General features: G+C 28.3%; 1 protein-coding gene across 4 annotated transcripts in view; it reads left to right on the top strand.

The window, feature by feature from the left end:
- Window positions 1–24,102, top strand: part of LOC107443268 (NACHT domain- and WD repeat-containing protein 1) — an 84,942-nt gene that overhangs the window by 56,162 nt on the left and 4,678 nt on the right. Inside the window, exons 1-12 of one of the 4 annotated variants that reach the window (XM_016057082.4) lie at window positions 471–822; window positions 4,974–5,129; window positions 6,072–6,297; window positions 7,457–7,625; window positions 8,964–9,163; window positions 10,975–11,290; window positions 12,883–13,236; window positions 15,900–16,240; window positions 19,005–19,208; window positions 20,615–22,188; window positions 22,996–23,194; window positions 23,571–23,755. In XM_016057082.4, the coding sequence (XP_015912568.1) occupies window positions 5,062–5,129; window positions 6,072–6,297; window positions 7,457–7,625; window positions 8,964–9,163; window positions 10,975–11,290; window positions 12,883–13,236; window positions 15,900–16,240; window positions 19,005–19,208; window positions 20,615–22,188; window positions 22,996–23,194; window positions 23,571–23,755 (3,836 nt within the window). In that variant the 5' untranslated portion in view covers window positions 471–822; window positions 4,974–5,061. Of the gene's footprint in view, window positions 1–470; window positions 823–4,973; window positions 5,130–6,071; window positions 6,298–7,456; window positions 7,626–8,963; window positions 9,164–10,974; window positions 11,291–12,882; window positions 13,237–15,899; window positions 16,241–19,004; window positions 19,209–20,614; window positions 22,189–22,995; window positions 23,195–23,570; window positions 23,756–24,102 lie in introns of those variants that run through there. The other 3 variants (XM_016057083.5, XM_071182247.1, XM_043053028.2) reach the window with 3 other exon arrangements.

The raw sequence follows: 24,102 nt of genomic DNA, 5'->3' as shown, positions 1-24,102 counted from the left end.
ATTTCACATTCAGCAAATAAAAAATTTCCTTCCTTCTTAAAATATGTAAACTGGCTGCTCCCGTTCATTTAAATAAAAAAATTCAAGAAATAAAATAAAAGATCTACGATTTCAATTTAGAATATTTCCAACTATTATTAAATTCTATAGTTTTCGAATTATTTGTAAAAGTCTTTTAAAAATTTACTTAGGTAGTTTTAAAGATAAAAAAAAAGTCAGTTCTTTTGTACGTTTCGTTTTTGAAAACTTTGCAGTTGGTCGAAAAATTTTTCTGAAAATATTTTTGAAAAATGCATTCTGAATAAAAAAAATATTGCGAAGTATTTTGAACTATTTAATCAAAATTAATTTTATATTGCGATAATTTATTTAAAAAAAACCCCTTATAAATTAGAGAATATTTTCAAACAAATCGATCTCTTGTAGCGCGTCAATCACCGCTGTTCCCCGTTTACTGCGCGCGCATCTTTATAATACTCCATCATTTGCAATATGGCGGATTATCACCAAAGGGGGGAAAACGGCTTGTGTATTCATCTGGAATGATAAAATCCTTAATATTTCTTTCATCTTATCATCTCGGAACTCTAGGAATGGGGTATCTCATGTACTCTTGATAAATCGAACCCTTCCATCCCGGTGTTTCTCCTGCAATAGACAACTACTAATCTTCCCTACCAAAGTGACATTGTGTTAAGATTTTATGTTTGTGTTTTCCTTTTTACCGGTGTTTGAAAAGAATGTAGTTATATGTTACTTTGACAAGAAATAACTTTAGATTGCACTAGTTTCTTTGGAGATGTATCTGATTATAAATTTCAGGTACTGTTACTTATAATATTCATACGTAATAAATATTAATTAACTTTATAATCCTTTTCTATTTATCGAATGCGATTAATTGTAAATCATGTCCCCTAATCACCATAATTCTAACAGTCAGTTTATTGATTATAAATCTAGAAATGTCAAAATAATAACTGCATAGTTCTGCAGTACTAGAGAATTTTCAGCATTTAATTACATATATTGATCTATAGTATGTCTGGAGGTAATGACACCAATTTTATTTGCAATAGAGATACCTCAATTGTTTTTGTTCAACTGTTGAAATAGTGCACATGAATAGTGTAGTATTGGCTTATGAACTGTCATTGTTAATTATTTATCTTATTGTTTTTAACTGTTTAGGTTATGATACAATTTCCATGCTTAATGTTAATGAACACTTATTCATTTGTTTGGGGATATTTAAATTTTTATTTAGCCATGCATTTAATTAAATAGTTTAAATGATTTCAGTCCGTCGAGTCCCTTAATCACCATAGCTGATGTTTTAACTGTCAAATTAATGCTTGAATTTGAAATTAATTAAATTTCTAAATGTAATTAAGAAATATTATAACAATATGCTGCATTATTCTGCAATACAGAGAATTTTCAGTATTAAATTATCTACATTGATCAATAGTATGTCTTGGAGGTAATGACACCAATTTTATTTGCAATAGAGATACCTTAACTATTATATTCAGCTGTTGAAATGGTGTATTTGTTTATAAACTGTCATTGTTAATTATTTATCTTATAAATTATATAAGATGTTGAATTTATGATAATTTTCCATGCTTAATATTAATGAAGATTTATTTATTTGTTTGAATATATTTGTATGAAAATATTTGTATTGATATGCATCTCATTAAATAGTTTTAATGTTTTCTGAAGATCAAATCCCTTAATTACTATGGTTAGTATTTTAACTGTCATATTAATGCGTGACTAGACATTAGAGAGTTTGCAATATTTAATAAGTTTTATTGATCAATAATATATCTGGAGGCAAACGACACCTATTTTATTTATTATAAAGATATCTCATCTGTCCCATCTCCCTGATCAACTATTGAAATAGTGTAGTATTGATCTATAAAGTGTCATTGTTAATTATTTATCTTGCAATAGAGATACATAAATTATGTTAAAAGTTAAATTTACAATACATTTTCTATGCATATTATTAATGAAGACTTATTTATTTGTATCAAAATATTTGTTCACCTAATTAAATAGTTTTAATGTTTACTGTTGATCAATTTCCTTAATTACTGTCGTTGGTATCTTAACAGTCGAATTAATATGTGACTAGACACTATATAAATATTCCCTATTTATATTTTGATCAATAGTAGGTATATCAGGGGGAAATGATACCTATTTTATTTACTATAAAAATCCCTCATCTGTTCCATCACCCTGATCAACTATCAAAATAGTGTGAAACTAATATTTGAGCCAATTTATTTTTTAAATATTATTGTTAGTGGTATTTAACTTTTAAATTCTTTAAACAGTAAAAACAGAGATAAAATTTATTTATGCTTTTTTTGAATCTGAGACTAAGGTTTAAAAGTAAATTAAAACCTATTCTAATAGCATTATATGTAATGTTATAGGAGAACATAAATTGTGGGAACATTATAATGCATAAAAATATTTTTAGATTTTTTTCTTGTTACTTTTTTGAAGCTGTATTTACAAGTTTTCGTGCATAAAATGAAAAATGTATTACGTATACTCGACTTTTAATGTCATGTAATCCTCATATATATTGCTTTATTGATGTTCAAAGGTCATTATTTATATTGACATTGCAAAGTTCAACAAGCTAATGATATGGCTATTTAAAGTTAATTTAAGTTAATTGACATTAATTTTGATAGGATATAACTTTCAATATATTAAATAGTGAGTTAGTGGCCTTTTTTATTTTGTATTTTAGCAAATAATCTGTTAATAGTGTTATGTAAAGAGTGACTCTTTTACTATTCTCATAAATATCCACATTCCAAAAATATGTTTTTAAAAATATCCCGATATATTTCAGACAATTTGTAAAATTGGAACATGTATTTGAGTATTTACTTTTTAAGGCAATGATTCTATTGATTTTTTGTCAGTTATTGCTATTCATTTTCCCATAGTTTTTAAAATCCAATATTTTTTTTTTATATGGTATTTATTTACAACAATCTAATTTCGAAAGCAAAACAAACTGTGATAGTTTTTTTATAAAATGTGGAAAAGGAAATAATTAGTAGTGTGTTTTTCCTTCAGCGAAATGCGAGAATATAACCCGTAATATTAGAATAATAAAAAAATATTGCATGTTCAATTAATGCATGTTAAAAAATTTTTTGTTATCACAGCATTTTTGTTATTTTAAATTAACATATATTTGTTATTATCAAAAGTATCTTGCAGAAAGATATTAGTGTTGTAGAGTTTCGTCGCAGAAAGCTCAAAAAAATTTCGTTACAGGGTATCCACATATAGAATAAAGTACTCATAAAATTTTTTAAAGATTTTGCTTTTATTATTGTTTGTTTAAAATAAAGACCCTTCTAATGAATTGAAAATAAGAAATAGAGAATTTCTGACTGTAAAAAAATGAGATCATTAATAAATGAGTATTCTGTGGATTTGTCTACAAATGTTTTAACTAACCATTGTGTAAAAGAACAATATACCTAGTTTAAGGAGTGTACAACCTTTTTTAGAAGAGACAAATTTAAGCTTTTCTGGGCTACTATGAATCAATATTTTATGTTAACTGATAATAACTTGAATGTCTCCTAGTTCTTTAATAAAAACATTATTAGTTTGCCTTAAAAATTAATAAAGCAAATAATTTACAAAGCATGTGTATAATATTCGAGAATTGGGAAATTTGTAGGTAAAGTCTAAAAATTGCAATAAATGTTTTAGATTTTATATAGAAAAATTAATGTTATATTTTTTTACGGTACATAAATTATTTAAATCAAATTTTTAAATGAATTTTTGAACTAAATTTGTTTAAAGCATGAGATAAAAAATTTCATAATAAAAGAAATCTGTTTACACTTTAAATTCATTACTCTATTTTTTGGAGTTTTAATGTAATAATTTTGTAGTTTATTTAAATAAGTTATAAAATTTCAAACATTAGTTTTATACAAAATAAGCGGCCACAGATTAATATTTGTGATAATGATGCTTTTGTTTAAAATAAGATACAATTAAAAGGGTACAAAATACAGTGAAATATTATAAAATAACTTGTTGGTATTGAAAAAAAAAAAAAAAAAATTCAAACTTGGATTCAACTAAATTCAACTAATTTGAATTTAACCAGTTAAGCTACCTTATGGAACTCTACCTGAGTAGATAAGTTAAAAACATAACTTTTTTTTTTTAAACAAATATATTCTGAATTATTGTTTGAGTTTCTGTAGAATTGATTTGCTATCTTTTATTAGCATTGTAAAATTAGTTTTTATCTAAATTATATGTTTATATGCAATCATCAGTTGTTAATTCTAGTGTTTTTTTTTCCCCCTTTAAAAAAAAAATTATTTTATTCATAGAGGAAATTCCTTTCAGGTCATGGAAATACACGTTTCCAAAATTTTAGATTTATTTAAAACACTCTGAATATGCCTTTGGATATTTGGCAAATTAGAATATTGCAATGTGCATTTTTTTTAATGAATAAATAGTGCTTCAGGGCAAGTTTGCTATAAGATATAGGCAAAATTGCATAGCGTAAACTTCTCTAAAAAAAAAATAATAATAACTGTGTAAAACCTATTAACACCTTATTTTGAAGATAATTTGTTGATTTTAACTATGCATAAGCATTCATAACCATTAGACATTTAGTCGTTTCATAACCATTAGACGTTTAGTGGTTTTGGTTCCATTAATTTCAGCCATCAGACTAGAGACTATAATGCTTAATACTTGTTGGAACTAAAAAATTGAGAATAATAATAGTTTTTTTTTTGGTGAAAAAATTCATAAAAAGTAAATCTAGTACTTATTGTTGTATTTTAAAAATAATTTAGTTTGAGCATTGACTTGTTATAATGTGTAGATAAAAATAGTAATAATTAGTGACATCATTTTCAAAACTTAAAATTTTTTTTCAGGTCACATTTATTTGAGATGATGCACTTTCGCGCAAGTCTATCTTTTCTGACGCCCCTGGATTCTTGATTGGTCCTTGGAAGGGTCACCATGGGTAGCAGTTGCTCTTCAGCTCAAAAGAAAAAAGATAAAGAACGTCAGAATTCGCATGGGGGGCAGTAAGTATATTTCCATATTTCAAAAAAAAAAAAAACATTTTTTGATATTAAGAAATATAAAATTATTGTTTTCCCTACTCCATTTTAAGAACTATTTATATTTTTAAAAATTGTATCTTGGTACTATCAGATTTGCATTAAGTATGTTTAGCTAAATTTTGTCACATATTTATATTATTTTTTTATTGAATTAACTTTTTATTGCTGTAGATTATTTCTAACATTAATTTCTTTAAAAATATGCAATTTAATCCAAGCAAACAAAAAAAGTTTGCCAAAATTGGCTATAAAATGAAAAGGACCCTTTGATTTGAGGAAAAAGTGGCTACTAAGTTATTAGTTTACCGGCCACTGACTACTAACTGAAAATTGAAATTTTTAGGTCTAAACAATACCCTTTGATTCATAAACAAGTTTCGAATGATAACTTGGAACAGCATAAAACAAAGGAAAAAAGAAGTTTCGACCAAGTGGATCTTTTTGCTTATTTATTACACTCAAAATATTGAGTTCATCATCTTACAAATGAAGAAAAGGAGAGGGTCAAAGACTGGTTATAGGAAATAAATCCCTCATTTGTTTAATATACAACAAATTTTGAAATAAAAGAAAACATATTTCCAAAAGATTATTTTTTTCTTTCAAATTATGTAGTAACATGGATTAGCACCAACAAGTTGTTTCAAAATGTATAAAAATCTTGCAAAGTTTCGAGAGAATTTTGTGTATTAATGCAATTATGCCTGGCCTACAATGTGTTGCTATTGAAAGAGTTCATAATTTAGTTACTACTATATTTAGTTATAATTGTTTTGAATTATTACTTATTATTTTACAACAAAACGCAGACAATTGTTGGGCTACTTTCAAAGCTATATGTATTCAGTTACTTTATCAAACTGTAATAAAAATGTTATTTAATTTGCACTTTCTTTAATTTAGATGTCCTATTGGAGGACGGCGTCGTTCTACCGAGAGTTTACCGTATGGTAAAGGCTCTCCTCCATCATCACGCCGCCCATCATTTGACCCTGCTTCTGCACAACCACCACTGCCAGAGCAAGCGGAAAGTCCAACGGAACCAGGATCTGGCCACAAAAAACCTGTTGATGCCACAATCTCTTCAGTGAGTGCAGGCGGATCATCTTGTTCTCCACCCCCTGGGACGGTTCGTTAAAATTGCAGATATGCACTTCTTTCTGCATGTTGCAATTTTAGCATGCCCATAATATATTAAGCATCACATTTTTATGTTGCCATTTGCATCTCTTTATTGGATTTTGAACGTATATTAATTTTTTTTTGTATTTATCATATGCTTCTAACATAGACAAACATTTTGTGCTTTTATACCAAAAATTGCATAATGGGACTTAATAAAAAAAAAAGATTGAGATTGATTTTATTTTTTCCATGGGGTGTAATATCAATAATCTGGTCATTTTGGAAGAAATTTGGGTCGGTATAACGTTTATGTGGTTTCCTTCTATACATCAAATAATGCGGGTTAATTTAATCAGAAAATCCTTTACAAAAAAATTGTTCATCCTCTTCCTTCTCGCTCCTGTGAAAATGGCGGGTTTAGGTTTTGCCCTCTGTTTCTCGCTCCTGTGATATTCCCGGGCTAGTAACGCTCTGACAAGAATAAAATTAATTCATTTCTTTTGCCCAGAAAACATTTTGTTTATCAATTTACCCTCCAGATGGCAGTACCAGGATATTTTAAAGGTAATTGTAGATAGTTTATTTTAAACTACATGTCAGCACTAATCAAATACGTGTCTTAAATAGACACTTTTTGACAGTTTTCTTGAAAATTAACCGATCTTTAAGGAGTTATTGGGAATTCTTAGTCTTTTTTGTTTGGTTATAAAAAATTGTTTGAATACAGTGTTGAGCAATGATAATTCAATCTCGTATGGGCTGACTGAGATGAATCAATTGAAATCTCATATGCTGTTCAATGTCAGAGAAATGAAATCACCAGTGCTGATAAGGACAGGCGATTTTATAAAGTCCACACACCAAGTGCAGACATCCGCTTAAAAAATTTGCTACATAGGTAAAAAAAAATTAGTAATGCATTAGCTAGGTAATTAAAATGCTTGATGCAGTTGCATATCACAAAACATATGCATGATACCAGCAATAGCATTGGTTTATTTTTTATATCTTATAACATTTGTGGTTACTATTTGTGTATAATTTTGTTTGTTTTAATATATTTTGTTTTTGCATGGAATGCTTTTTACTTTTTAACCATTATTTTTTTCTGAATTATATGAATTATTTTTCTAGATTTAATTTAATTGATTGTATATTTTTAGACTGGTACACCCATAGTTAAGGATGCACCATCATTTGATGCTATAGGCCTACCTGATTTACAACGTTTCCCTGATCACATAAGATCATTAATCCTTGGTCGAGTTGATGAAATTGAACTATTTCCACCTCTTCAAGAAATCACGCTTTATGTTGCTGCAGACTTTTATGGTATATTCAAACATTATTTTACTCAAACATTGTATTTAACATTTTTATATCATTTTTAATTTTTTGCGGGAGGAATATTTTACTCATCTCAAGTTTTTTATTCATTGTTTATATAGTCATTTAAAAAAATGTAGAATTTTTAATTCAAAATTGTAGAAAGTATATGTAAAGTTGCGTATAGTGTGTTTGCATTTTTGAAATATTTATTATTGCTTTAAAAGATACCCATAACTTTATTTTCAAGATAACAAAAGCAGAATTTTTTATTATTAATTTCTTTAGTGTGTATTTGGACAACCACCCTAGTTGTTAAAATTTTATAATCGTAGTTTAACTTTAAATCTTTAATTATTATGCTTGTTTCGTTTTTATTTATTAATATTAATTAATTTTTATACATATAATTCTCTCACAATTTACTCTATGTTATTGTTATGTTGAGCCCTATTTTTCATTTGTCTATTAATTCTTTTGTTAGCTTTTAGGTTTTGTAACTTAGCTTCTTTGACAGATTAAATAACTTTTTTGTTTGGTGGTGGGCTACACTGTATGACTCTTGGGACAGGTCGATGAGGTTCTATAATCTATGTTCTTGCAGTTCTTTGCAGGATATATTATTCATCGATAAAAAAAATATTAATGCAAAAATATTAAAAGTTTATTAATATACCATACAAATGTGAAAATTTATGATTAAAAAGAGTCAAAATGTACTGCAATAGCTGTAGTATTCCTTATTTTTTTCTTCTCTTCTTACTACCAGTTTTACGTATAGCAGCTTTCTGCATTCCTAATTTTCCATTGGGTACCTTCTATATTTCTAAAAAAATTTTTTGCAACATGTATAAAAACCCTGGCTGCAGGAGGCTTAGTGAGTTAGGATATAAAAGGTAAAAGTTTTAACATTTCATTAAAGAAAAGAACAATCAAAAACGGTTTCCAAAATTTCAAAAGAGAAATAGACCATGAAAATGCATCTGCCCTTCAAAGTTTAAACCTTAATGGTTATGTAAACCTTATATTTACTTTTAGTATCATAACTTTTTAAACAGTTAATGCTCGTCTAAAATGCACTTATGATTTCAAAACTAAACATAGAATTTCAATTGCAGCAAGCTTTTTTTCTTTTACTTATTAATTAGAGAAATAGATTGGTTATATCTGAAAAAAGATTTAATTGATCCTTTTCATGTGCGGTATTTTTCTATTTTTAGAGTTTTAATTTAAATTATGCACACTTTTAAAACCTTTTTAATGCACAATGGTTAAAAAAAAAAAAAAAAGATTGTGCGTGTTTAGCTGTGGTTGTGAAAATAAAAATTATGTTACGTGTTTTAGATTCTGTAGTTGAAAGAGATGCTTTGATTGAACGTGTTTTCTTAAACTTGAGGCGCTACTCTGCAGAAAAAGGATATGAATTGAATGTTATTGATCTGCACTGGGGAATACCAGGTGTTGGGCTAGTAGATCACAGCTTGCCTGATTTATGTATGAGTTCTTTAGAAAAATGGAGGACAAGAAGAAGACTTCTTACTTTAGTAAATATCTTGTTTATTTTTTCTTTTAAAAGTTTAGCGAGGTTAAAATTTATCCAAAAATAATTGGGAAATTTTGATTTATTAATAAAAATCATGGTTAAATATGTAAAAAAAAAAAAAAATTAAAGGGATAAAATTTTATACAAGTGTCTAAGACAATTCTGGTGCTTAGTGTTTCGGTATATTTCTCATCAAAAAAGAAACTTTATTTAAAAATTGCATTTAGTTCATAACCACACAATTTTCATTATTCATCATAGTTGAAAATATTGAATTTAGTTTTAATCCAATTTAATTTGAAAACATTTAGGGCAAAGAGAATTGTAATACATAGTGTTACATATTGCATTCAGAGTGCTTATGTTCACCGTTTTTAATTTTGTATTACTCTTAAAAAGTATATCTTCTTAAATACAAGTTTAATGTCTTTGACACAATTTTGTAATTTATACTGATATTATTGTGTTTGAGATTTATTTTAGTTTTAGATTATACATTGTAACTCATTTTGATTTTTTTTGCATTGAAAGCGTAAAAATGTTTGTGTTTAGCGCAGTATAGCCAATTTCAATTTCTTGGGCAATTATATTCAACTGCTGGTTTAATTCCTTCAAGTTAATCCTCATTTAGAGAGAAAAATCAAAGCTTATATCACTAAACCTTGATATCAGGCAAATGATTGTTTTCAAATGTGGTTTTGATTTTTTAAAATCTACTTCATACTAAACAAATCAGAGCATAGGAATTAAGTGATATTGATGGCAGCCACCCTTTATATTAAGACATCAGCTTTTTATTTAAACTATTGTGCTCTTTTGAATAATTTTAAAAATTTACTTTTTTTCTCAAGATATAATTTTGAATAAGCAAAATTAAAATTAAAATGAAAGATAATTTGGGTCAGTTATGCCTACTTGTTTTTTACATAATTATCATAGATAAAAATTAATGTGTTTTATTTTATAACTGAAGAAATTTTATGCATTGGTTTCAGAGATATTGATCATTATATTTGTTATATCTTACATTAATAAATCATTACCTGGTTTTTAAAATCTAGAAAATTTAAATACTATATTATTTCAATTTGCACTTTTAGTAATCACTTTATACATTGGATTCCCAAGCGTTTCAACCTAAATTCACATAATTTTATAAACTGTATTTTTTGGCAGGATTTTCATATCCTTTTAAATTTCTGTTATTTTAATGTGTTAGTTATCAGGGGTCTGTCTCGGCCAAATTTTCTACCGTTTAGCGGTGCCTTCATAAATTCAACTTTAGGAAAAACGGTAGTTTCACAAAATACTTTTTCTTAAAATTTTATTTTTGTATCCCGTAAGAAAGGCTAAATCCATATTTGTGTATTAATTTTTTAACATAATTTTTAATTTTCACAAATTATGTCTAAATTTTCACAAAATAGGTACCTCTAAGAAAATCATAGACAGACCCCTGGCTGGCAATGGAATTGTGGCTGTTACTTTTACCAATTTCTATATAATTTTCAAGTTCGATTTTTTTTTAAAAAATCTGATATTATTAAGATTTCTTCATTCATTCAAAGGAGTAATGATAAATTAACTTATTAATTTAACTAACTTTTATTGTCTTCATGTTTTCGATAAAACTGTCCAGTTTTCGGTGGTTACCGGATTTTTGAAATCCAGATTTTCGAGATTTGTATTGCACCTGTATTTGTAGATGTATATTACAACTGTATCATGACATTTTTGTAATCTTGAACAGAAATAATTTTTTAAAAATTGTCCGACTTGACATAAAATATTTTGGTAATTTATTTCAAATAGGTCATATTCAACGACAATATTGGAGCTACTCTTCTACCACGCACAGTACCAAAACCTCATTTTGAAAGTGGAATGGAATCTGTTGAGTCTGAAGCAGATAAAGAGCTTTTCAACAAATGGTATAAGTTAGACTCGGTCGCTTCTCCTATGGTTTATGTTCTTCAACCAGTTATCAAATATTATCCAGGTATATCTGGTGAAGATCCGACTGAGAGAGGAAACTGCATGAAGCAATGGAAGGAAGAAGCAGAGAGAATGATTACTGTGTTTGGAAATATTTTACCTGATGGACAACGGCAAAAATGTCTTACTTCTGGTTAGTTTCTTACTTCAATATCTGCAATATTTTACTCTTAATTCTTTTATTTTTTGTGCGCTTATATATGTGCTTTACAATATAATGAAATACAGTCAAACCCCACTATAGTGAACACAGTTTATAGTGAACTACTAACGTGTAATGTGTTATTTTTTGTGAATATAGTGAACCAAAAAAAGACGAAATTGGATATTATGAACTATGAACTTTTTTCTGTTTTCGAATGATTTTCTTCGTTTTTTTTGTTTTGTTTTTTTTTGTAATAATTTTGAAATTTCTACTTCAAAATAAATACATATACCGATTTTTAAAACAATCTATAGCATGGAATGCAGCAACAAGCATTTTTCTTGTTTGCTTCATTATTGAATTGGTTTAGCATTCAAAGAAGCCGCTATCTTCCAGTATCTGGACAAATGCTTCAAGTCAAAGCTGATGAATTTGCCAGGCGATTTGGTGTGACTTCTTTTATGTGCTCGAAGGGCTGGTTAGACTGGTTAAAAAAGCGAAATAACATAAATTCAGGAAAAATTATTGGAGAGTCTGGAAGTATTTCCGTATCTGATGTTGAGAATTGCTCATTAGCTAAAGTTATCTATTTTTTTTTTTTGTACGCAAGACGAAAAGTAATTAAAAATATAAGTTAACACATTTTTTGTTACTACAAATTATTTTTCAGTCATTTTTGTATTTAATTTTATAGGTCATTTATTTAAATAATGTGTAATAAAAGGTCGGTGTTTAGAACCATTTGTTAAAATTGTTTGTGGATGGGTATAATGAAGTCCCGGTTATAGTGAACCGAAATTTCGATCCCTTGAAGGATTACTACAGCGGGGTTTGACCGTATACAAATATTGCGTTAAGCATGTGTACTGTGTCAGCCGATCGGTGACTGACACTGAACTTTTTGTTTAGATTGTGTCAATCGCAGATGACTAACAGTGTTAAATATGATATTAAGAAATTGCTCAAAATTTAAGAAGTTGCTCAAAATTTATTTAAAATATCTTTAATATTTATTTTATGCAAATCAAATTTTTATTTATTTCAATCTGTGAGTAGTGCACTTAGCACTGCTGTGCTACAATACAAGCGCATATGGCTTGATGAGGATTTCCTTAAAAAATGCATGAGTCTCTCAACGTAAGTTTTTAATCTTTACAAATAAAGGAAATTGGAAAAAATAACTTCAATAATTATTTTTGTGTTAATAACTGTTGAGAATATCTGGATCTTTTGTGATCATGTTAATCCAATAATAATTAGCTTGAATTTTTAGCTGAGTTGTTTCCAGTTCAAGAACGAAAAGTAATTATTAAAACATAAAATTATTTTAAGTGGTATGAAGTTCATTTCTCTGTTTTTAAGACTATATAAAAGATTTCATAATTTGCAAAAGATTTGATAAACATTTAAAAATATTATTATTATACAGATTTTTAATTAAACATATTTACATACTCATATTATAAAGCTAAATGCTTCTTTTTCGGTTCACTGCCTTTTAAATACAATACAATTATGCTTTTAGTAAAATTATGAAATGAATTGGTGAAGCTGTTTAAAATTATTCGCTATCTTTTTAGTTTTCCAAGATGAGATCAAGTTTATTGTAAATGATGATCCCCAAGAAGCCAAAAGAGTTCTCTGGACACAGCGTCGTTTCACTCACAAGCCGACTGTATGTGCCGGAGACAAACCATCTCCGAGTGCTAGGAAAATTGATCAGTCTAAAGTGCAACTTGAAGATTATTTGCCTGACACACAAAAAATGGTCCTCTATGTAAAGTGGCACGAGGAAGGCTTAGATCCTCAAAATTTTGAAGAAGATGAGCAATATATATCTGATTTCACTGATGCATTGAAGGAAGAGCTAAAGAAACTAATTGATGGTCTTTTAGAAGAGGACTTCCTTGAAGAAGCTCGTGAGAAATATAGAGGTTTGTGAATACCTTTTTCTTAATGTAGCGTAGTTTTAATAATCAGAGATCCACCTTATGGAAAATAAAGGGATCAGATTGCAAATTAAAATAATTTATCAGAAATGATTATTCAAGCTGAAGTAATTAAGACTTGAAATCCATTATTATATGTGACGTAATGTAGGTCAAAAATACAATTTATAAACTGTGACTATCTAAAGCTTACACACTAAAAAAAAAAAAGATTATTTAAATGCATGATTTAAAACTTCTTTAAACAGTTACTTAACAGTTCCTTAACACTGAAGAATTCTTAATTCTTTAATACAATCTCATGATATCCCATTTCACTAAAAGAGCTTAGAGTAAGCTGTAAGCCATGAAAGCTATTACTTTAATATTTAAATGAATTTCTATAAAGGTAAAGTGTCTAAAATATGTTTAAGTTCTGAATGATATTTTCAGTGTTGTTTTGCACTTTTTTTCTGTTTCTGGCAATTTTAATGTATAATGAAAGAATTTAATTTGACTCTGTTCTTTCTGAGGGGAAAAAAATCTTGAATTTTCAACAATCCAAATTTAAGTTAAAAGGAAAAAATTTAATGTATTCCGGTAGATTACTTATTTACTTTAATTTAATTGCTTTAACTTACTTTATTTTAATTGCTTTAAGCTATGTTTTACGATTATTGAAATCAAGCATATGTATTTATTTAGTTCTACATTATAGAAACAGGAATTAAATTTTATAAATACATATAAAAATAATTTTTCGCCATAGCAAAGGTCCTGTTTTCTCAAAGAATAAAAATATTGGGAAAAGATAACAACATTACTGTATTATTTTTTTTATAAATTTAATATATAATTAAGAATGTTCGTTAGAATTTCTTTTCATTTTGCATAAGTTTTTTTTTTTATTATTCTTTAGCTTTAGTGAAACAAAAACATCTAGCTTAATGATATTTGCTGAAATTATGTGGATAAATTAAATAACATTACTGAAATTTTAAGTATAAGTACATAGATTATGGCAATGATGGTGGACATATATTTTAATGGACTAGATTCTTGAAAGTATTGATTCGTTTTCAGTGATATCAAATGCTTAACTGGAGATTTTTTTCAACTATTTGAAATAAATTTTTTAATTCAAAATGTATTAATCTTACTATTCTAGAATTCTTCATTGCTAGCACAGACAAATTGTTTGGAAAAATAAGGAAAATAATTAACAAGTACTTCATACAAGTACTAATATACTTTGTTAACACTATATTGCAGAAACAGGATTTAAAATTTCTAAATTTAAAAATAAAACTAATTTCTAACTGTAGAGAAATTCCCATTAACTCAAAGAGTAATAAATGTAAACATTGATGCGTTATTTAAATATTTGATACATAGTAAAGAAAATAAGACATTAACTGCATTAATAAATATTGACTTAAAAAAATATTCTTTAAACACATTTTTTTTCTCTTTTTTTTTCTTTTTTAAAAACAGCAAAATTAAATTACATTACCACAAAGAGTGTAACAATGATGGATTGATATTTTTCAGTGCTCTAGATTTCTGAAAATACTGTTTTTTTTTTTTTTTTTTTTTACTGATTTGTAATACCATAAAATCATCCACCCTATATCTAAATGTATACTATTTCTACCCAATCACGAGTGATTTTAATTAAGTAATAAATGATAAGCAGAATAGATTAATATTTTCTATGAATTTTAACACCACTGATTTCAGACCAAAACAAATGTTAATTCACCATTAAGAGCTGCATAATCATTTCTTCAAAAATTTTAGTGATAAGTAAACTGTTAGAAATTTTAAGAATCTTTCTTTAATTTTATACACACTTTCAAAACTGTAAATTTAGTTTGCAAAATTTTTACTAATAATTTACTAAGGATGTTCATAAGATATAAGTGATACCAAAACTAAAAGAGCATTTGTATAACCTTGGCTGATTGAAGCGGCACGTTTCCTTTCAACACATGTGACACCATAACCAATCAGGAATTGTTTTTGATTGCATCATTTATAGAGGTAAATAATTGTCTATAAGGAGCAAATAATGTTAAAATGGGGCAAATAGTGCAATTTAAATGTTTAATAATTAAATTTTAACATTTGGTGAAAAAAACAATCAGATTTTCGTGGTCAGGAGAGAATTTCCAATAAGTTAGGATTTAAAAAAAAAAAAAAATTTTAAGAGATGCTGTAATTGTCATTTTGATTACTTTTAACCTTACAAATGAATTATTTCAAACTTAGTGTGTCAATTTTATTCTATTTTTATTTTTTTGTTATAAAAATGCATTATAAAATAAAAAATAGAGAAATAAATTTTAAATATCTGTAGAGTTTCCAATAGCTTTGTCATGAAATTAAAACTTACATAACTAGAGCTACTCTTAATTCAATGAGTGAAAAAAGAGAAAGTTTAAATTTTAAGTTTTTCAAAAACTAAATTTATGCATTTCAAGAAGATAGAATTTCATTAATTGCTTTTCTTTGTTATACCTTTTTGTATTTTTTTATGAACTAATTTCTTTTCAAAGGGAGAATGGGACTTTTGGTTGTTAAAAAGAGCCAAAAAACTATAGTTTTACATTTTTAAGTTTAAATATTTTTTATTTACTAATTTAATAAAAAATTTAATTTGTTTTCAGGAATTGAAAAACCATTGTACTTGGAGCTAGTTCAACAGTATCGAGCATGTCGTGAAATGAATAAAAACTTCCAACATAGGGAATCCAGTTTATTAAAAGTCAAGGACTACCTTGCTGGGGAAGATAATTTCCCACTAATTGTACAAGGTCCAAGTGGCAGTGGTAAAACTAGTCTCATGGCAAAGTTGACTGAGTATGCTTCCAGTTGGTTTCCATCGGCTTGTGTAATAACTCGTTTAGTTGGCTTAACTGCTGAATCTTCAACTCAGCAGCAATTGTTGAGAAGTATTTCGGAACAGTGCTGTGCTCTTTATGGGGAACATCCCGCTGTTGCTTCATCTGTAAGTTATTGAATAGTTTCTCTCTCCTTTTCTTAAAAAAATATACTGTAAAGAAAATATTTTTTATTATATTACTTAATTATAGACATGATAATTAATGTATTTTGAATTGATGGTGAAATTTAATGAGCATAATGGGATCATACGATCACTTTTCTAAAGTTTTTTTTTTTTGTTTCGTTGAAAGAACTCTCAGTATTACAAGCTTCTAAAATATTTTTGCAGTTTTGGATTTAGAAGAAAATTTCATTAATAAAATATGAAGATTTTTTAACTTAGTGTTTATGTTATTGTAACCATTTTGTCAGCATTTTCTTTTTTAAATTTGTGCTATTTTTTAAGTATAGGTTGTTTCTTAAATATAAATTAAATAATTTTTTTTTTCTTTCATATTTAAATATCTATATTAGTTTTCAGGGCCTACAATAGGTATACATGCATCTTTTTTGTCTAACTGGGTCCACCTTTTTTTTGATCTAAAAACATGGTGCTTAGGGGTGTTTAAAAAGTGCTTAGGGGTGCTTATTTTTGATTTTCGTTTTTTAAAAGCCCTCAAAAGTGCTTTTTTCATGGGGTGTTTTTAGAAAGTGCTTTATTTTATTTTTCATAAATGAGAATTTTTTTCTTCATGTCGATTTTCGCTGCGTATTATGCAAAATTGTGTTTTTTACATTCTTGTATTCAATGTTATCACAATTCATTCCACTACAATCGGCATACCATCGGTCTGCGACATTTGATAGTGCCTAACATGTTGCATATTTGATGAAATACGTGGGAGTCCGCATGTGTGTCTACTGAGCTGGGTTCGATGGAATTCTTGCACTCTCATGTGCAACTCTGCTGCATTTTGCAAGATATTCTCAATTTCATGCTTCATTTTCCACCCTCTGATATCGAACCGCAAAAGTCTCGTAATCTTTTTATGGTGGAATCAAGAAAATAAATAATCAAGAAAAAGATTTGTCTGAAACTAGTTATTTTATCATGATCATGTAAAGTTTTAAAAAATTATTTTGCATTTTGTTAATGTATATGGTGCTTAAAACATACTTAAAAGGTGCTTATTTTTTGTTGAACGATTTGGCTACGCACCCTGAAAAAATATATGATTATTTAAAAATGAATAAGCTTTTTCTTGTTTACTCTGTTTGTCTAATTCAATTCAATAATCATGATTTGCCCCTGACTTCATGTGATTTTTAACGCAATACTGCACTCTTGGGTAATTGACTCCTTGATTTAGACATTTTAAGAGAGGATAATATTGATTATAGAAAATGAACCCAGATGATGGTTTCCTAAAGACTTTCATTTTATGTGAGAATTACAACTTTCTTTAGGAGCTAAATGGCCATGGCTAAATGGCTTTCAAAAGGAGCTAAATGGCCATGACTGTTGGAGGAGGAAGGGGGGTAATCTATCGATAGATTTGGGGAGCGACATTTTTGGTGGAAAATTTCCCACTATGTTTTTCTGAAAATTTTTAAGTATCAGAAAAGCAGTTTTTTGGTACATTTTTATAGGATATGTTTGCTATTTCCATATTTTATTTTATTTGACAATTTCTGTATTATTCAAACAAAAACTGTTGGTTATAACTTTGCATTCTAACTTTGCAATCCACTTATATAAAAGTAAGTTTGATTCTGTTTTTACTATTTATCAAGTCGTTTAATTTGCAACTCATAATAAGTCAATTCACCCTATTTCACTCTATTAAAAGAGCTTTGACAGAAAATGAATCTCCCATTTCTCTTATTTGTTAAACAAAATAATGAGGTAGTGGCAGACGGAAGATCACACTGCTATACTGGCTGCTGCATTACAGTCATAAAAGGAATTCCCCTCATATAAAAATATCACTAGTTTGGAATAATTTTTTAAAATTCTGTTCTGTCAAGTGATAACCAGTGACAACGTCATGTTTTCAAATTCTGATTATGCACAGTAAAGGAGCATACTGGCAAGAATCTTCGCTGAGTAACAGCATTTCTGATTCATTTAACAGTTCTGAGAGTGATCCAGAAAGTTAAGACACCAATTAGAAATGTGTTTGTTGAAACATAGTGATTAAAATCATTGTCATGCCTCCATGTTGCGATGGCGCTGTCAGCAAATGTAAATGTTGTAAATAAAGATCGGGAGTTCGCACGTAGCGGCTGGAAAGGAAAGACGTTCTTTTGTTGGTCTAATTATTTATTTGGACAGTATGATATCATGCTTAACTTCTTACCACAAATTCTTGATTATATAAACTGAGCATATCGCATATTTCGCTTTTCATGAAATGTGTCTGCATCATTTATAAATTTTTTGAAATTTTATTTGGTTTTTTTTTGTCAAAAAATAATTTGTTATTTCAATATATATTATGTTTTCGTATATATATTTTTAAATCAATTTAGTGAATAAAATATTTTGTGCAATATTCATTTTATTATTATTTTTTTGTTGTCGAGAAAAATGTAGTTATTTCAGTACATATATTTATTGATTAATTTATTAAATTGATAGTTTCAATTTATGTCCATTATCTTTTTATTATATTTGCATAATAGTTAATAAAGAATTATTATTTTTAATTTGTTTTAAGTTCATTACTTATATTTATAAAATAAGAAAAGTTCTTCAAATATGTAGAGTTCATTCCATTTTATATATAACCAGAATATATACATTTAAAGAAAATATATATTATTTTTAATCTGAATTCTTAAAAAAAATTGATTATTTTTATTTTATGTAACTTTTTTTTTTGTAGAATGTCCATGATTGGGATTTTGGACTGGGTAAACTGCTCTCTAAAGTCTCGGAATTTCGTCCTCTAATTGTTTTAATTGATGGTATTGATCAACTGGCTGAATATAGCTCTAAAGACCTTCAATGGCTGCCCCGTGAACTCCCAGCTCATGTAAAACTGATCTTAACTGTTAGAGATAACAGTGAGGAGCTTGAAAAAATTAAGGTAATCTTTTTATTAAAACCTCTTATAATGACACAGGGGAAATGAAAGTAATCTGGCCAACTTTGACTTCAAAAACACCTATTAGTTATATTGTTTGTACATTTCACAACAATTGATGAGAAACCTTAAAGAGCTTTAAGCACAATTATTTTGTGTGTATGTTTTATTTAAATTTCGCACATTGCTTCATATTTTAATGGAGTTTAATAGTATTATGGTGTTGGTAGTTCCTATCTGTACTAACCTTCCAGAATTTGTGACTTTTATAAAATATTTTCTCCTTTGGTGGTGAACAAAGACCGAAATTTTTAAAATTTATAAAAATTATATAAATAACATAAGGATATGACTTTTTGTCATATTCTTATGTCTGTTTAAATTATTTATATCTAGTGATAGCTATATTAAAATATCTACAGTAATACCTTTTCGAATTGTAGCAATTACCTTGGTTATAATTATGAAACAATTTTTTAGAAGCTACGGAAATCTGGTAACGCTAATAAACCTCCATATGTTACTTTGTATGACGCCTGGTGGCTGAGCGGTAGCGCTGTCGTGCCACAGGTCCCTGGTTTGATCCTCTGGCCGGGCAAGGTTGACTCAGCCTTTCATGCCTTCAGTGGGTCTATAAATGAGTACCAAGCATGTTTGGGAACTAAATACTGGGGGCTCCGCGTTCGGCTGACCACCTAACCGGAACATCTGCTTCTGCACCCCAGAGCCTAAGGTCAAGAAAACTGAGATGGGCACAGTAGGCCTTGGCCCTCTATGGGCTGTCGCACCGCTGGGTTTAGTTTATGTTGCTTTGTGTTGTAGCAGTATAATTTATCTGTTATAACTTGCCTATCTAGCAGTATAACTTATCTATTTATTTAACTCCTGTGTTTAAAAATTAGACAGCAAATTCTCGATTTACCCTGTATATTATTTTTGCTTACTAAGCCTTCAGTAAAATGTGTTTAAATTTTTTAATTGATTTTTGCACATTTGGACTATCAATGTACTCGTATAAAAAAAAAAAAAAAAAGTTTGTAAATAATTTAGGTATTTACTTTCTGTGCAAAATAGTTTCACATGCTTTTTTATTTATTTATTTTATGATCTTAGTTGATAGGTACTGTCAGACTTTTTGTTCTTTTCCGCTGCAATCTCTGAAATGTTATCTATTATTACTTATATAGCAAATGATCTGAGTCTGACTTGGATTTAGTCTGACTTTAATTAAAATAATCGCTATTAGTCTTCAAAGTCTTTATATATATATATATATATATATATATATATATATATATATATATATATATATATATATATATATATATATATATATATATAAAATCTGCATTTGCTTTTATTTATTCATTTATTTCATATCAACCATTTTTTTTTCATTTTGCTTTCAGGAACTTATGGAAAATAGTGATTGTTACTACATCTTAAATAACTTCACCAAGGAAGAAGCTAAGAACACAATCAACAAGCTATTAGAGAGCCGTAAAAAGAAGCTAAGTTCGTCGGAGCTAGAAACAATAGCTGCATATCTCGATGGTGACACTAGTGCTCGATATACCGAACTTCTTGGACTTATGACATTAAAGTGGACTGACATGTTAGTGGAAAAATCTGACAGCATTCAGAAAAATACTGAAGGATTAATTGTTCAGTATTTGACTCATGTAGAATCTCATTTAGGTATAACGTTATTAACTTTTGTTTTGGGACTTTTAATTACAGCAAAACATGGCATTAGTGAAAGTGAAATCCTTGATATTTTATCTTGTCAAGATAACCTGTTAGATTTAGTATTCTTAGGTGGTGAACCAAAAGTTCGACGAATTCCTGCAGTTCTTTGGGCTTCTATAAAGTACTTTTTACAACCTTTCTTAAGAACACAAGTGCTAGGTGGTCGAACTTTAACAATGCTTTCCTGTGAAGCATATAGGACAGTTATTAAAACGTATCTTCTTAATAAAGGGTTTACCATTAAAAGTAGTGCCCAAATTTTAGTTGATTACTTTTTTGGTAAATGGGCAGAAAGTAAAGCTAAACCTATTGCTCCTAACTCAGACAAAGCACAAGACAGATTTGTTCTAGAACAACCTTTAGCTTATGGGACAAATCCAAACAAAAGAAAATTGGAAGAACTTCCACGTTTGGTTCTCTTGTTGAATGACAATATAAGGGATAACTTTTTATTTGATGCTACTTGGCTTTTGTACAAATTTTGTGGAGCCGATCCTTATCAGCAGTTAGAAGATCTTTGGTGTTATCAAAAGACTTTGCCAGAGAGTGATAAGCAGGTAGAATTGTTAGAAAATTTTGTGAAATTATCCAGCTATGCACTTCGTAGCGACGGATCTCAGTTTTTTGCACAAGTATATGGACGGCTAAAGAGAATCTTTTCAAATGCTGATATCTCTTCAGACTATCCATCTTTAAAAAGCATTTTTGAAACATCTTGTAAACCTCCCTTATCATCATTGTTGCCATTAGATTTTTGCTTAGAAGAACCCATCATCTCATCATCAAGTAATAATTGTAATTCAAATAATCATGATTCTTCACCAGATTCAGATTCCCCTAAGTCAAAAAGCTTCCCGTTTACAGGCCTATATACTATCAAAGAGGATAAAGCTCATGTAGTGTCAATATCTAGTGAAAAAAATGAAATTGTTGTTTGGAACATATACGAACAAGCTGCAGTTAGGCGCATAACTGGAATAAATGAACCAAAAGATATAAAAATGATTGATATAAATAGAGCTTTGGTATTGTGCAACAGAGAGTTGAAAGTGTATCATTTAGATCAAGGTACATTGGTGGTTAAACTGAAGGGTGTTATGAATCAAAAAATGGCATACTATGGCTTGCACAATGAAAACTATGCCGTTGCTCTTTCTAGAAATCGAATGTATGTGAATATGACAAATTTGGAAACTGGAGACTTGGAAACAACTTTTAAAGTCGGTGAAGACAGGTGAGTAATGTGTTATGATGTACCTTTTTTATATTCTTGAAGTTGTAATATTATTATGTAGTTGAATTTTGTTGCAATAATCGCACCTAAGGAAACTTAATTCATTCTAATTGTTATCTACATTTATAACAGTTTCTGATATCACTGGATTGCATCAGTATTCTATGCTTCAATTGAAAAAATAATTTGTAGTCTTTACCATATAATATTAAGGGAAATGTTAAGTATATAATATTAAGGGAAAAATTCTCTTTAGTGAAGAGTTTTTGTGCATTACTTCTTGATTTCAAATTTTGAAAAGCAAAGCTACTAATAGTGAAGTATGCTTAAAATAAAATGCATGCTTGCTTTGGAGTTACAAAATTAATTATTGCGAAGTTTAATTTTAAAGCATTTAAAAAATTCTAGTTTAATCTAGTTGATTGTTTAAGCTTGTCAAAGCTGTTGATACTATCAGATTGTGTCAGACTTCTATACTTTAATTGAAAAAAATCCTGGGTTAGTAGGGTTGGAAAAACATGGCCCATGTTCAAGAGGTCATGTATTCGATCTACTCCTGCCGACGAATCCCCCTGTAGTAAATGGTGACTGATGCACGTTGAATCTGTCGAGTCACAAAGTCCTCCATGTTTCTATAACAAATCATACCTCTGGGGTTCTGATCCAGGAGTTTCCTTGTCCTTCTCGATTGGTTCGAAGTTACAAGGCTATGGAGTTGAACATTAGTAGCTGTAAACCCAAAAATTGGGTCTGCTGTTCAACGACGGTTTTAAAATATATATATTTAACAAAAAAATATCATTTTAGGTTCTTGAACAGCCTGCTTGTGAGTGCAAATGGTCGAATATGCGTATGCGGAGATGAAACTCAAAAACCATTTCCTCTGCTTGTGTGGGATCTAACAAGTAGAAAATTAGTTTATGATCTCAGAATACCACATCATGAATTTGTTACTAGACTGTCAGCTATCAGTGATGATGGGCACTATGTTGTGTCTGTTTGCAGAGTAAGTTTTTTTCTAGTCATTCTTTTGTAGTAAATCCAACAATGATTTTATCACTGGTGATGAGCAATGAAGCACATTCACTATGCTATATTAGGCTATCAACTTTATAATCTTTTTAATTCCATTAAATCGATATTGCAGAACTTGCCTATTCCCTTTATTGACTTAAAACATACAAATTTTTATTGCTAAAGTTTCTGTCTTACTTAGGTTAAATATTTACTGTAAAATGTTTTCTGTTTTCATCGTTAATTTCTTTTTATTAAATTTTAAAGCGAAATTAAATAAGCATGTAAAAAATGTGTGACATTTAAAAGAACATTCAGACATTCAATTAAATTAGAACTAAAATATATTTTTGACATTTCAATTTTAGGAATTGCATGATACTTCACCTAATTTCATTATCGTTTATGATTTACAAAGTGGTACATTGTTCAAAAAATGGAAACCGGAGAGTAGTAGTTGCAGCATTGCGATATCATCACAAGGTGGCTGTGTTGTCAATGGCTTAGAAAACACTTGGGTTTTAGTCTGGGATTTATCAACTGGAGCAAGAAGGTATATATATATATATATATATATTTTTTTTTTGTTTAAATTTTAATCTTTATATTCTTTTTAGCTGGTAATATTCTAATTTTGTTTGCTAAATTTTTTTCCTATACGTCAAAGGTTTTCTTTGGCTAAAGGTTCTGAATTTGTTACAAAATCCTCGCTCAAAGTCATATTTTATTAAAATATAAAATGTTTTTATCATGTTCTTTAAAAATTATGTTTTTTTAAAAAATTAAAGAAGAGACATCTTTTCTAGAGCGAATTATCTTTTTAACTTCTGTGATTTCAGAATTTTTATCATTATTTTTATTTATTTTACCAATTTAAAATTCTAGCTGAAGCAAGCCAGT

This window comes from Parasteatoda tepidariorum, chromosome 4, assembly GCF_982258835.1.
Source record: "Parasteatoda tepidariorum strain Cologne lab strain chromosome 4, Ptep-v5.0, whole genome shotgun sequence".
Lineage (NCBI taxonomy): Eukaryota > Metazoa > Arthropoda > Arachnida > Araneae > Theridiidae > Parasteatoda > Parasteatoda tepidariorum.
The sequence above is the reverse complement of the archived record's forward strand: the minus strand, read 5'-3'. Positions and strand labels throughout refer to the sequence as shown.